A 15,027-nucleotide genomic window follows, 5' to 3' on the forward strand; every position below is an offset into this window, starting at 1 on the left:
CGGACAGTACCAGTTGTCAAACTGTAAAAGTAAAGAGAAGGAAACGTGCGGGGACTTTTAAAAGAATTCCCGTAAAAGCAGGTTTCCTCCTTTTCGAAGAGAATTCATGGTGGACGGTACAAATAAAAAAAAAAAAAAGTGTGCCGCAAGCGTATTCGAAAAATATATGCTATCCGTGCAGAGAAGTTCTATACACGTGCGCGTTTGGTAAAGCACCAAATCACGAGCTTGAGTTACTTACCGCGAGCTTATGCAAAACAACCTTTTACTTGTTTTTTCTTTTTTTTTTTTCGGCAAATTTTACAACTCGGGGGGTAAAAAATACAATACATAATCATAATGTGCGCTCAAACCTGTTGTTACGTATACATTTTATGTGCACATATTTATTTGGATAATGAATGGGCGCGGAAGGGTAAACGCTTGCGAGTTTACTGCTACGGCTAAATACGTGGCTCCGGTACCCTTATTTTTTACGATACGCAATTATTGGGTCCAACATAAGTTATTGAAGCTCTCGTGAATACGCTCACACATACACACATGAGTCTTCAAACTTTGATCACTAGAACCTGCAGGTAAATTATGTATATGCACGAATCGCAAGGTATACCAAGCTATTCTCCTTGAAGTCTTTGGTCCGCTGCTTGGGGTTCGACTCGAGTGGAAAGAAAATACCGAGAAAGAAGCCGTTAAGAAAAAATGCGAGCACGTGACCTTCTGACCTCGGTCGTTGGCATCTCATTACCTTTCGTTGTATCCGATCGATCATCACAATGTGTCCGGGCGTTCTCTTTCTCTTGCTCTTCAGGGTCAACAAACTCGCAATAAGACGACGGCAGATTCGGTATACTCACTTCTGGCGGGAAAAAGCAGACTCTCGTCACATACCATCATATCCATATCTGATACCAGCGTTTGTCGATAGAACCGCCGTTGACATTGTATAGAGTGTCGTTTTTCTGAAAGTAATAATCAAAAATAATAAAATTGGATCAATTGTGCAAGTGAGATCTAGACGAAGTAATGGATAAATAATGTTGTTGGAATATGTTTCATGGTTACTGTATAGATAAATAATCTATTTTTTTTACCATGTATAATGTGATGATCGTTTTTGTAACAGTTTTGTGTGCGTCCGTTGGAAAAAGAATATCTTGAAAACCACTAGAAGGTGCCAGTTTTACAACCTGCAATATTTCGTTACCATCCACGATAGCTCTATTTACCGAGGTATTTCCTCAAAAACTGTTTATCACTAATATATTGTTCATTAAATATATGTACTTAAAAGGTGTTTGCACCTCAGCTCCTAAAAACTACATGTGCTGGTCTTTCCCAAACTCGTGGTTGAATTTTGTTCAAATTCAAATTTCAATCCATTCTCCCGCCATTGGGTTTGTTCGCGTCGTCTCCTAGATTCCCCTAGAAGCGCTGTCCCTAGATATCCCTAGATAACCCTATACCTTTTTTTGGCACGAGCACAAAATTGAAAACTGAAACCTGTTCAACCGACCATTTTTTATTAGGTAAGTACAAGTATAGGTATCGAGGACAGTTGGACAGTATTACATTTGGAGAAAGGAAAGGGCAGGAAGAAAAAGGAAAAAGTCTTGCCCCTCCAAAAAAAAAAAAGTAACTCAACGCGACAGCCGCGAGGTCAACGCGAAAAAAGTGAGAGGCATCCGAGCATCAGTGTTTTTTTAGCGCAAAGTGAAAAATTTGAAATGTATTGAGTGTATAGGCGAGCAAAGAGAAGAGAGGGATGGTAACGAATAAGAAGAAGGCATGAGTTTATAAGCATCCACGGGATGAGTCATTCCTGAACACGTTCCTCTCGTGTGCCGACAGTGCCGCAGTGGTGGTTGTTACTTGGTTTTGTTATGCGTTTCGTTTATGTGTGTGTGTTACATGCACTATAAGGTGCGGGGGAGAGATACTCGAGCCGTTGTGTCGTGTCGTGCCGCCTGATGCGGAGCGCAGAGAGCGGCCGCTGCAGTCGTGCTCACGAAGTCGACGCGGCTTTAAGCAGTCGGCGCCTCCAAGGCTCTTGACTTAACCTTCTTCTTTTGTGATTATTATTCTTTTTTTTTTTCACTGCAAACTGCTATCTGTTATCTCCCGAGAGTCTCGAGGTAAAAACGAAGGTGACAGCTGCTGCTCTCCTATACAGTGGAAGTGTAAGAAGAAGGTACCTACTGCTCTTCTACAAATCTGGTTATTTATTGTTACTTACCGCGTGTGTACATATATATACATATCATATGTGTCTGTTTACAAATATAAGTATACTCCTGCAGTGTTGTCTTCGTTGTAATTGAAACTTTAAAACTTTAAAGTTCCTCTCCGGTCGTCTGCTGTGTTCTATACGTAGGCACACACACACATATATATATATATTCTGTGCGTGTGTATGTTATCGCGTGCTTGGAATTTCCCGCGATAAAAAAGGAAAATAAAGTTCGACGAATTGTTAATAGTTTAAAAGCAGAGAAATAACTGTACAACGCAACTAATTAGCCAGCAGGTTGTCCAACTGCCAGAGGTGAACGTAGCGGCACCAGGATGGCGGCGCACGAAGACGTCGGCATCGGGGACTTTGTCCTCCTCAACGAGATAACCCTCCCAAAGGTGGTTGAGAATCTACGGATCAGGTAAATATCGTCCTGGGAATGCAATTTATTGTTCTATTCTTTGTGGTCGTTGTACCCAGGTGCACTAATTGTCGAGTGGAGCACATTGTGGGAAAGTTAAAGAACTGGAGGCTAAAAGGGATGTGCTTCTATTGTTTGTTTTTATCTCGATAATTGACAGGTGGAAGCGTGCGTTGTGTGGGGATGAAAAGGGCAACAAAACAGTTCGCGTGCACATACAGGTGTATATACATATGTATATGGTATACGTGTGGGTGGGTAACGCCGACGCATTTAACCAAAACATGCACGTGCGGCTTTTTTGTTGTTTGTATAGTTGCTAGTACCTGTATATATTTTATTTATCCGATCTTGTTGAGATGGGACGCATGTCGTGTCATATTTTTTATGAAAGATGAACACTGTCATTCAGTTATATGAACAGGTTGTTGCGATTTTTAATGTTTACACTTGAAACAATCTCCGACAAAATCTGTAAAATAATTACATGATCGACATTTCTCAAATTTACAATCTTTCTTCTAATTACTTAGCAGCAAACCCTTGAAACTTTCACAAGTTTTGATGTGACTATCGCTTACACCACGCACATTTTCATTAAGCACAATTTTATATTTGTTTTATTGATTTTTGGGGCAGGGCGTGGTCTTGTACAGTTAATAATCATGTATATTACGTGTGTCTCGAAAATAGAAGCGCGTCATGTTCTTTTATCTTCAATGCAAGTATCGATAATCGCGAAATGTTGTACAGCTTACGGAGGAATCCACATTATCAGCTATACTTGAAACCGAGTAAACGAATTGCTTCCGACCAAGAAAAAACAGAAATTGGCATTCGTGGCTTCTTATTTCGAAAGACCTTACATTATTGATAACCTGTAACCACTTATCTCTTATAAATTCGTGTTCTCACAATCATAATTATCATACATTTACTTCTCGTTAAAAAAAAGAAGAATGAATACCGATTTATAATCGTTCACGTTAAGTATCATAAATTCCGATAAATTCTTCCAAGTATAAAGTAAACTATTTATACTCAGTGACCTGTTTGAAAGTGTTATATTTATAATAATGAAAGTATTGAGTTAATCATCACTAAAAACAATCGCGTTAGCTAATCGGGAATAAGAAAATAAAGCGCAATGAGACAAGTTTCATATGAAAAAATAGAGGAAATGAAAAAAAAAAAAAACCAATGATTCATCTCGTAAAACCGTGCCTAATCAAAGAAAGAAGTCAAATATATAGTATTATGAATCAGAGAATCGTAGCTGCTCTAACGCTATTGATTTAAGGAGGTGGATTTCAATGTGCTTTTTTACACTAGAGTTCTCAGACCTCCGGCAAAGCCCAATGAGTTAATTGGCAGAAAATTGATTTGCGATCCCTACACTTCCCTGATTTTATTTTACCTCCCAAGCGAATTGCACGCAATTGGTTTCGCTGTTTCATTGCTGTGATCGAAGGCGTTTTTTTGTTTTGCGGTCGTTTCACGTTTGTTGTGCTTGAGTACAATGTTTTGTAAACGTAAATCATTCTATTAGATGTATGTAAATTAATTAGGTATGGACAACAGTTACTTTATCGAAGATTCGATCAATGATAGCAAGAAAATTCACTTGTCTATCGTGAAAAAAAAAAAAAAAAAAAAAGAAAAAAACCACGAGAAACCTGCCAAGCGCTCAAATTACTCACTCGAGTCTAATAAATCACGTTCGCCGAGAGAACAACAATCATACTTTGCTGTATAACTATACGCGCAAGCTCGCTTTCTCTCTAATCTCTTGTGTTTTCATATGTAGCTATAACCACCACCGCCACCACGCCTTATATGTTGATGTTAAAATTTGCTCCCATCTAAACTTGATTATCGCGTTTCCTATTACATACATGTATACATACCAATTGAATGTGCATGCACTTATAGCGCTACAATCAACATCAGGTCGCAAACAATAATGTTTAACAATCAATATAACACAACAGCTCAGATGGTGAATGCCATTCATTCAAGATTTTAAGGCTGTTCTAAATCCTTTTTTTTTCTGTTCGGCAAACTAAGAAAACAAACATTCACAGACGGTGCACACTTACCGATGTTACGAAAAAAAGAAAAAAAAAATTCGCAATGTATTATTATGTTGTAGCTATACAGGTGCTTGTAACCCAATCGATGTGTCTATATCGTGGCAAATAGTAGCAGCAGCTGTTCTCCATCAAACTTTTTTGACCTTCCTCTATTTTTGGAAAGACGTCACCGCCCCACTCCTCGTTCGATATGCCATTCGTGTACACTATATATTATGTGCATAAACATTATTTCAAGTGTATGACCCATACATATGTATATCTGTAAGGTATTCCAAGCGTGTACGCTTCTGTCGTCACTATCATTATCGTTTTTTTTTCCCCTTTCCCTCGCGAGGCAAAAGTCTCGTGAGTCAGTCCCTGTAACATGATGTCACTTCTTACCCATGCAGCACACGCATCATCGCATGTGTACATACATCAAGTGTGACAATGCCAATGGTCGACCTACAAAGGCTGCTGTGTTTTCTGTTGTAATAAGTATTCTTTTGTTAAATGCCAAGCTGGTGCTAGATGTACCGATTGATTGTAAAAATATTGCATCGAGAGTTCACGTGTAAGTATATTGTAGGCACAGACAATAATTGGTGTTAACAGAGCGAGATACTGCAGTTACGCTCCAGTGATGACGTCGATAATAATAATAATGGAGTTTAATGAGTTGGACAATTGATACGCAGGTGTATTGAATATCATAGTACTTTGCCCTCCCCCACCCCCCTCTCGTTCCCAATGATATTTGATCGTTGAACTTGAAAGTTTTCATTCGATTGCTCGTGTGTAAGCTACACATATGTTGTAAAGAATAAAAAATAACACATTAGTTTCATTTTGTCACATCAATGGGTGTTAAATTACGATGAAAAATCTCATGTATTTCATAGCGATTGTAACTCGAAAGCGGTTTTCATATCATGTGTTCTCTCATCTAAATAACAATGACAAACAGCTGATGTCATCGACTTACTATTTTCTATTAATGTAACCATGATTCAAGTCATTTCTAAATCTGTTGGCTGATCGTTTTTCAAAAACATTAAAATCACACACCAAACTTTAACTATGTCACTTTTTTTTTTTTCTTTTTTATTTATTTATACATGATTTACATGTATAAGTACGATTGTTGAAGAAAATTACCAATTGTTAGATAATTAAAGATAAGATAGTAGTAATAAAACGATAAGGCCTTTTTTTTGTTGTTTATCGATCGACGGGCAATTTTAAAAATTATAAAAATAAGAAGAAATCTATTGACGTCAAAAGATTAGCAAGATACATCTTACTCGTGATTTCGAATAACAAAAAAAAAAAAAAAAAAAAAAAAAAAAACTTGAAAGATCTTGGAGTTGCGGAAAAAAAGCATTTGATTTTCTTTCCTCGTAATTTTTAATGATAAATATTAAGTTATACAAATCGTTTGAAATATCTAAATATACAGAGCAAAGAAAATTTTCAAACTGAAGCAAAGCCATTGCACGTGGATTGTCAACGCAGACCGACGTTATATCGTCTATGTCATCTACAATATACACCGAGAGTTCAATTATTAACGATTGCCACGTTAAACTCCACTTTTAATCTTACTAAAATTCGTACAGTTTGATAACGAAAAATTGTGCGCTTCCCAATAATTTTACAATTCTCTATTTGAATTAAATCAATTGCACCAACTTTTACACACATATAATATATATATACCCACACAGCGTGATGTACATATTACGCGTAGACACAGTCATTGTCCCTGTTGCTCCAGTATCGCATGAATAATGCATAAAGCTCCTCGGTGCCGTACCCTTGTATTTAGCGCAATTTGCCGGCCAAACAGCGCTTCAGTGGGTTATACACATATACTTTTATACGTCAAGAAATTCTCGACAAAATGTTACAGTAGTACTTAATGCGATGTCGTAAGACGGTTCTTTCTAGTAATGCTGCTGTGTTGTCATTGCGCGCGGCAAAGCTTATCCGTGCTGTTGATTTTCACTCCAAATAACACGCGCGCCTAATTTACTTCACCTTTTCTGTTTTTGCTCCATCATCCTTTACTCTTCGTTCTTCATATGATCTCGAGGCGCGTATGTACGGGAAAAACAATAAAGCCTAAAAAAAAAAAAAAAAAAAAAAAAAATGAACGGAGAGTAGTACTTTTTTTTGCCTGTTATTACGAGGAATGTGACTCTTTGGTGTTCTTTGATGTGTTTTGTTGCTTTATCTCCAAACGTCATCTTTTCGCTTTTTAAAAAGCGGAGAAAGGAAGAGAAAAACAAAGTAAGCAGGTACACAAGTACCGCAGCAGCAAACGGTTCGCGCGGCCATTGTAAATGTGTATACCCCCATGAAAGTACACGGAAAAAAAAAAAAAAAAAAAAAAAAAAAAAAAAAAAAAAAAAAAAAATACATAATGGGGGAAAAAAAAAGTAACGCGCACAAAAGGCGCGACAAACCATAGAGCTTTTTCCCTTCCGCTAGTCTGTACGGACGTTTACGTACTATATGTACGTCGTGTGACGCTGCGAGCAATTTATATAAAAGAGCCTGCATTACAGGCGTACCTATAACACGTTATGTACTCCCGTTTGTGTGTAATTGTTGGAGAGTGCACTTTAAGGGGACAGACGACATGGCACATCATACGCCATACAACAAAAATACCGATAAATAATCGTGATGTCTGTTTAACATAAAACACATAGTATTTATGCACTGCAGTACACTTTAGTTGAGATTACGATCCAAGCACAACCCGTAGGAGTGTTACTTTTCACAAGTAAAGTGCAGTTGATTCTTGTGTAACACGTACCCATTAGAGATTATGTTGCGTCCTGTAAAGTCGTCTTTTCATATGGATTCTATAATTAACGTTGGGTAATGCTCACTGCAAGTGGAGAAAGTTGTTTTTTTTTTTTTCAACTGTTGTGACTTACGTTAAAAAAAACTGATAAATTACAAATACACACAAAGAACCGATTTAACTTGAAACCATTTCTACGCGTGACAAGCCTCACCTGAAGATGTATATAGAGTATAGATATCAGATACCTTATATACTTATAGCTCAAATGTTTAAATAAACGAGCTGGCCCGATCGGCTCGGCACTATGTGCACGCTATGACTTTTATACTGTACGTATAAGATCGGTATTCGGACTATATACTCGAAATGAGGGATTCCGGTCACGGCGCGAGGCTTCAACAGTCGCGATGATATATGCGGTGTAGCGTCATCATAATACGGCTCGAGTGCCATTTGCGACACTTGCGACAGCCATCACCCTGCATAGGCCATTGACTCATGCCTTTATTTATGAGTAGGTATACATCGCAAATGCACTATAAGACTACAATATCCTCGGAATGCCGATCGTCAGCAGGCGCGTCTTTTTTGTTTTCATGTGTTTATCACAAATCGCGTAAACATGCCTTATTGTTTTTTTTTTGCCGATTTTTCATCGATGCACTTATTTACTTTCATTCGTGCACCTAAACGAGCCTGCATTGCGATTTTTTGTTCATACCTGCAGGTATATGTACACAATGTACCCATTGCGGGCAACTTTCGCCTTTTACTCGCAATATGTTATATATACCTACTACTTACTTAATGTATACATGTATATATGTGTTATGTATGCACACATCCAAACATATATTTATATACGCAGTGCGGTGAACTCCGATGTACTTACAGTTGATGCGCGCTTTGGCTGCCTTTTGTAATATACCCGCACGCGTTTTCTCTCTCCTGCTTATGCGCGATCGGCGAAACATATTATTATCTAGAATACACTTAACTTGAAGAGAGAGCGGCTCATGCGTGATGTTGTACGTATGACCAAAAGGAGAGATGGATTCCGAGATGATTAGCGAGAATCGCGTGGGCGTTGATTTTTCGCGCGCCTCGTTTTACGTGTATACTTACTTCAAGTGCCGGTCAAGACCATATTGTTATACGGTATGGTGTGTATTTAAGTAGTACGTGCGTTTAACAAACGGTCGGACGCAGATGCTCGCTTTACAGTTGTTACCGATCACATATTTATTATGTGGTGGGGTTGTAAGGTTTGCTGCACTTTTTGCGGAAAAATCGTTAAAAAAACGAGTTGCCTTTTGGTCTATGTGTTTCTCGTCTACGGATGATGAACGCGATAATAACATATAATGGGTTGGAAGGGGCTGTGTTTTTTTTTGTCCCAGTAAAATCAGTACATAATGGGTTGGGTGATTACGACTTTTGACATCGTTAGACATTTTTTGATCCTTTTTTTTTTTTTTTTTTTTTTTTTTTTTTATATGTATTATCCAATAAGCGTTCCAACATTATTAAAGTTAAGGAATTTAAAACTCAATTAATAGCTTTGGATCAAGTTTTATTTTATATATTGTATCGCATCAAAGTGTAACGCGCACTACTTTATCTGATGTGTACATAATGTTAAAATAATACATTCCGGAAAACGAAAAATAATTTTGATACCTAATAAAAGATACTTTTTTTTTCTTTTTCTTCAACAATTACAAATGCACGTACTGGCATTATACACAAGACTACATTTTTTGTACACGTATAAGTGTAAAGATAAGCCGATTGTGAAAACTCGTGACATACACACACAAAAGTCGCACTGTTTTTTCGTGTGAAGATTGTATTATCGCCATGTCGCTATGAAGCAATTCACAAATCGATGAAGATGAAAAAAAAAAAATTTTTTTTGCCGATTCCGATAAACTGGCTTATCCAGGGTAGACATCTATAGACCCTTGCTGCACGGGTATGCGCCGATCGTGATAAGACCGTCGTGTAATCTGATTAAACCATGTATTGTGTGAAATTTCGTTAACGATGGTTTTCTTTTTCTTTTTTTTTTTTTTTTCCTTCTCCTTTCAGATTCAATGGAGGCAAAATATACTCCTACATCGGTGAAGTATGCGTCAGCGTCAATCCGTACAGAAGTACAAACATTTACAGTCCGGAGTATGTGGAAAAGTACAAAGGTATAAGATACCTGTCGAGTTTTTAATTTTTCTTTTTTCTTTTGTTTTTCTTCCTCTTGAATGCACGTGAATATTATTTTAATTGGATTACCATGCAAATAATAATTCATACAAAGGCTAGGGTATAAAATTGTCACTTGTTCCATCGCAGACAGAGAACTGTTCGAGAACCCGCCGCACATATTCGCGATCGCGGACGCGGTCCACAAGGAGATGAAGCAGCAGGGCCGGGACACGTGCATCGTGATTAGCGGCGAGTCGGGCTCCGGCAAGACCGAGGCCAGTAAAATCATCATGAAGTACATCGCCGCGGTCACGAACCTCGACGGCCAACAGGAGATCGAAAGGTGTGCCACGCAATCCACGATGTTTAATACTTTTTTTTCTTTTTCTTCTTCTTCTTTTCGTAAAAGTAATGGGAAAACAAACAAAATGAAAAAATTATTTTTTGTCCATCGTCGCTCAACCAAGGACGTTGGCTCACGCGCTTTTATCAGAGCTCGATGGTTACATTCAATGCGCGATAACGAGTTTGCTCGCTCGAGTGTTTTGTCGCAGGTAGAATAGAACTCGGGGGGGATACAAGGCTTTTTTTCCAACGATAATTTTTTCGTTTTGTACTTACCTGCTGTGCAGTACATTTGAGAAAAATAGAGGATGACGTATGGGTTGTAAAAATGAGATCGATGTTTCAGGGTGAAAAATATTCTGATCCAGTCGAATTCGATTCTGGAATCATTTGGGAACGCCAAGACCAACAGGAACGACAATTCATCGCGGTTCGGCAAGTACATGGACATTAATTTTGACTTCAAAGGCGACCCCATCGGTGGACACGTTACGAATTATCTCCTGGAAAAGTCTAGGGTCGTTTACCAACAGGAAGGCGAGAGGAATTTCCACAGTTTTTATCACGTAAGATTTAACACAAAAATTTGGGATGATTTCTAAAAATGTAGAAATGACAATTGAACTCGCACTTTTTCTTCCAGTTGATCCACGGTTGCAACGAAACTGACTTGAGGTCGATGCGCTTGGTTCGGGATCCCTCGCAATACAACTACATCAAAAAGGGTGTGGACAAACATTTAACGAATTCCGACGATAAGAGCAATTACAAAGATGTTGTCAGGGCCATGTCGACGCTTGGATTCACGCAAATAGAAACGACGACCATATGGAACGTTGTTGCCAGTGTGCTGCATTTGGTAAATAATTCATTCATCATATGTGACAGCTCGAAAAGTTGTATGCGGCAAAAGAGCGTTTAGTTACAAAAAAACACATGAATTTCAGGGTAACGTCACATTCTCCCTTGACGAAGACAAAGTCGTAATCGCAAATGACAAGGCGCTAAAAGACGCCGCTCACTTATTATCCGTGAGCCCGGCCGAGCTGAGCGCCGCTCTAACTCAAAGGACCATCGCTGCCGGCGGCGATGTCGTGCAACACACGCATACTTTGGTAGAAGCGGAGTACAGCAGAGATGCCTTGGCCAAGGTATTTACAGCTTCTCGCCCTTTGTCGACGCTGGCAAATTGCTCGGAGGAAAACAAAAATGATCACACATTTTTAACCGTTTCAGGCTGCGTACGACAAACTGTTCACTTGGATAGTACAACGCATAAACAGTACAATCAACGTTACTAATAAGTCTTACAAAAGGTACAGGACGCTAATTGGCGTCCTAGATATTTATGGTTTCGAAATTTTTGATAGTAACAGCTTCGAGCAGTTTTGCATTAATTATTGCAACGAAAAGTTACAGCAGCTTTTTATAGGTAATTGATGATTTAATATGCTGTAAGAAATCATCTGCCATCGAATTAATTTATTAAATTGTCTTTACGTAGAATTGGTGTTGAAACAAGAGCAAGAAGAGTACAAAAATGAAGGTATAGCCTGGGAGCACATCGAGTACTTTAATAATCAAATAATTTGCAACCTTGTTGAGCAAAATCACAAGGGAATATTGTCTATTATGGACGAGGCCTGTCTCAATGTTGGCAAAGTGACGGACGAAGTGAGTACTGAACATTTGCGTGATTTTCATAACAAATGTTTTGAATAATATTGACTCTCTGTTCCATTCAGATGCTACTTGAGGCTATGGATAAAAAGTTGGTTGGTCACCAGCATTACACGTCTCGTCAACTGAAGCCTACGCATAAAGACCTGGCGCACAAAACTCAATTCAAAATATTTCACTATGCCGGTGACGTAGTTTACAACATAAATGGTTTCTTAGATAAGAACAAAGATACACTGTTCCAAGATTTTAAGCGTTTGTTGTTCAAAAGTGATAATTCCGTAATTAAAGGTATGTGGCCTGAAGGTGCTCAGGATATCACAAAGGTACGGTATTTATGAGTTTTTTTCTTTTTAACTAAAAAATTTTATTTTTCTATTCACATTGTTTGAAAAAAAATTTGAATTTTTCAGACAACAAAACGTCCTCTTACGGCTGGAATACTCTTTCGTAACTCGATGTTTGCGCTTATAGAAAAATTGACTAATAAAGAACCGTTTTATGTGCGGTGTATTAAGCCTAATGAAGTCAAGTCTCCAGTTGTTTTCGACGAAGAAAGAGTAACGCACCAAGTTCGTTACTTGGGGCTTGTGGAAAATATATTGGTTAGACGAGCTGGTTTTGCATACAGACAACGTTACGACAAATTTTTGAAACGGTAAGCATCACGACATTTATCTTTTCTATTTTTGCTGGTCAATGTATCATTCAATTATTAAATTCTGTAGGTACAAAATGATTTCCGAGTACACCTGGCCCAATTATAGAGGAGGAAGCGATCAAGATGGCGTTAAAATGATGATGGATGAAAAAGGTTTCTCCAATGATGTACAGTATGGACACACGAAAATTTTCATCCGCTCTCCAGGTACTCTCTTCGCTCTGGAGAAGGTAATTATCAAGAATTTATTTATAAACAACCAGAAAACCATCATTAATAACGATAAATTACTTGAGCCTTAGGTGTAATATCGACAATAATTATTGGGTAAATTTAAATATCGCATGTCCATATAAAGTATCCCCCTTAATAACTGTATTCACACATTTAATTGCACACATTTAATTGCATCTACTTTATTGCTGACTGAAATCCACATAAACGAATGTATGAATAAAAAAGTACTGTACTGTCTTGATAAGTATTTTAAAACTGACGTTGTATATCATTTGAGTGTAATAACTACAAAATTCCAGATATTTTTTTGCATGACGAGATTTTGTTTTTCTAACATGACATCATGCATTTCAGTGTTTATAAATTTTAAAAATCAGTCTTTCTGTAAATGAATGAAAGGCATGCTGAGTATCTCGCACTTAACCAAAATTTATTGTATCCATGAAATAGTACAAAAACCTTTTGTTTTGTAGGCTCGAAGTGATATGATTCCGGGTATTGTAGTACTGATTCAAAAAATGGCACGAGGATTCATGGCTCGTAGATACTTTAGACGACTGAAGGCCGCCTACATCATTGCACTTTATTATCGACAATCAAAGCGACGGTCTTACATTAACGCGCTCAGAGACACGTTCAAGGATGCGCCAAACATGCGCGACTACGGCAAACGTTTGACATGGCCTAAAGATAATTATGCGGTAAGATCGATTGTCCCTATGTTAAGGATGATGTTTGTGAGATGGTACAGTTGGATGATACTTAGAAAGATACCCAAAGAAGACTGGCCACAGCTACGTTTGAAGGTATTTTTTTAGACCAAGTAGACAATTGAGTAAAATTACTAATAGTTTGAGTAAAATTTTTTCTTTTTTTTTTTCATGCAGATGTCTGCAGCATCAGTATTACGCTCAAAACGTCCTTATTATGGACAAGACAGAAAGTGGGTTGGAAACTATCTTTCACAATTTTCAGAGAATAATCATTACGATGTTTTCAATGCGTCAACAAACAACATTAAAAATACCGATCACTTTAGAAAGATACTGTTTAGTGCTTTTATCAAGAAAACAAATAAGTATGTCAAATCAACGAACGATATCTGAACTGAAAAACCAATGGACTTATTTTTTTGAATGATTTCAGACACAACAAGCCGGCAGATCGTGTTATGATCGTGACAGAACAAGCTCTGTACAAACTGGAGAGTTCAAAGTTTAAAAATATGAAAAAAGTCATGAATATTTCGGAAATCACTGGCCTTAGTGTTTCGCCAGGAAAGGATCAACTCATCATAATTCATTCTAATTATGGAAACGACTTTATTATTTCAATCGAGGCGACGGAAGATAGAGTCGGCGAGCTTGTTGGCATATTAAATAATGCGTATTATCAGTACGTACAACAAAATTGACAATTTATACACTAGCGGTAAATTTTTATCTCACTTTTTGCTTTTATATTTTTAGATTACGAAAGATGGACCTAGTAGTAACAGTTGACGTAAAGTTCAAGTGTATGCTTGGAAATAAGAGAAAATTCTTGCAAATTGAAGTAATGCCTGATGTATTGGAACCAACATTCAAAAAAGTTGGTGAAAATATCGTTTATGCTATACCACCATCAGTAGATATAATACAAAATAGTGCCAACAATAGAATGAAGATTAAAACTGAGAGTTAATTTTAAGCTTCTTCAAATCAACAATATCTAATTTTGTATATAATAATATCAAATTCAATATTTTTCTATTAAGAGTTTTTAAAGCTATATATTGAGGAATATCCTTCCTGTACTTGATACATGAAATCAGCTTCTAGGGCTGTATAGGTTTTAAAAATAATTTTCAATTTTAATACACGATGTTGTACCTTAGAAATACTTGAAAACTCAAAATTAGAATTTCGTTATTGACAGATATATCTTTGCTTATGTGTAAAAAAATATTTTGTCGCAATTTTTCATAGAAAAAGATTAATTGTTATAATGAATTGTTAAACAAAATTTTATGAAACACTTTGGTTAAGTATTTATATTTTGTGTAATTTTAAGATACGTTACGCTTATGATCACTACTGGTGCAGTTATGTGAGAGAAAGTTGGTTGAAGAAATGAAAGTTCAACTTGAAAATATTGATCGATTTCGGTTTTATCAACGTTACCAAGTTGAATTGTGTACATGTGTTTAAAAAAAAAAAAAAAAAAAAAAAAAAAGATTTATACTTGCTGATAAAGTACTTACTTAGAAAATTATTTTAATAAGTAATAAACACTTCATTTCAATTGATTTTAAACATTTGAATGCATTCCTGCAAATATCTGTGCCATTTAAAATGAAATAAAATTCAATTTTTA

At 37.0% G+C, this 15,027-nt stretch overlaps 1 protein-coding gene across 1 annotated transcript; it reads left to right on the forward strand.

Annotated features, from left to right (window-relative positions):
* Window positions 1-1,565: 1,565 nt before the first annotated feature.
* Myo31DF (Unconventional myosin ID) lies at window positions 1,566-14,966 on the forward strand. Its single transcript, XM_014360111.2, has 16 exons — window positions 1,566-2,191; window positions 2,521-2,654; window positions 9,639-9,745; window positions 9,897-10,092; window positions 10,441-10,660; window positions 10,738-10,953; window positions 11,042-11,245; window positions 11,331-11,526; window positions 11,599-11,768; window positions 11,840-12,100; window positions 12,188-12,432; window positions 12,503-12,665; window positions 13,146-13,478; window positions 13,560-13,750; window positions 13,819-14,067; window positions 14,142-14,966. Exons 2-16 carry the CDS (start codon window positions 2,566-2,568, stop codon window positions 14,353-14,355), a joined length of 3,054 nt encoding a protein of 1,017 aa, XP_014215597.2. The 5' UTR covers window positions 1,566-2,191; window positions 2,521-2,565; the 3' UTR covers window positions 14,356-14,966.
* The last annotated feature ends 61 nt before the right edge of the window (window positions 14,967-15,027 follow it).

This window comes from Copidosoma floridanum, unplaced genomic scaffold (assembly GCF_036245765.1).
Source record: "Copidosoma floridanum isolate Cflo_tuat_1 unplaced genomic scaffold, Cflo_Japanese_pri ptg000019l, whole genome shotgun sequence".
NCBI classification, from domain to species: Eukaryota; Metazoa; Arthropoda; class Insecta; order Hymenoptera; family Encyrtidae; genus Copidosoma; species Copidosoma floridanum.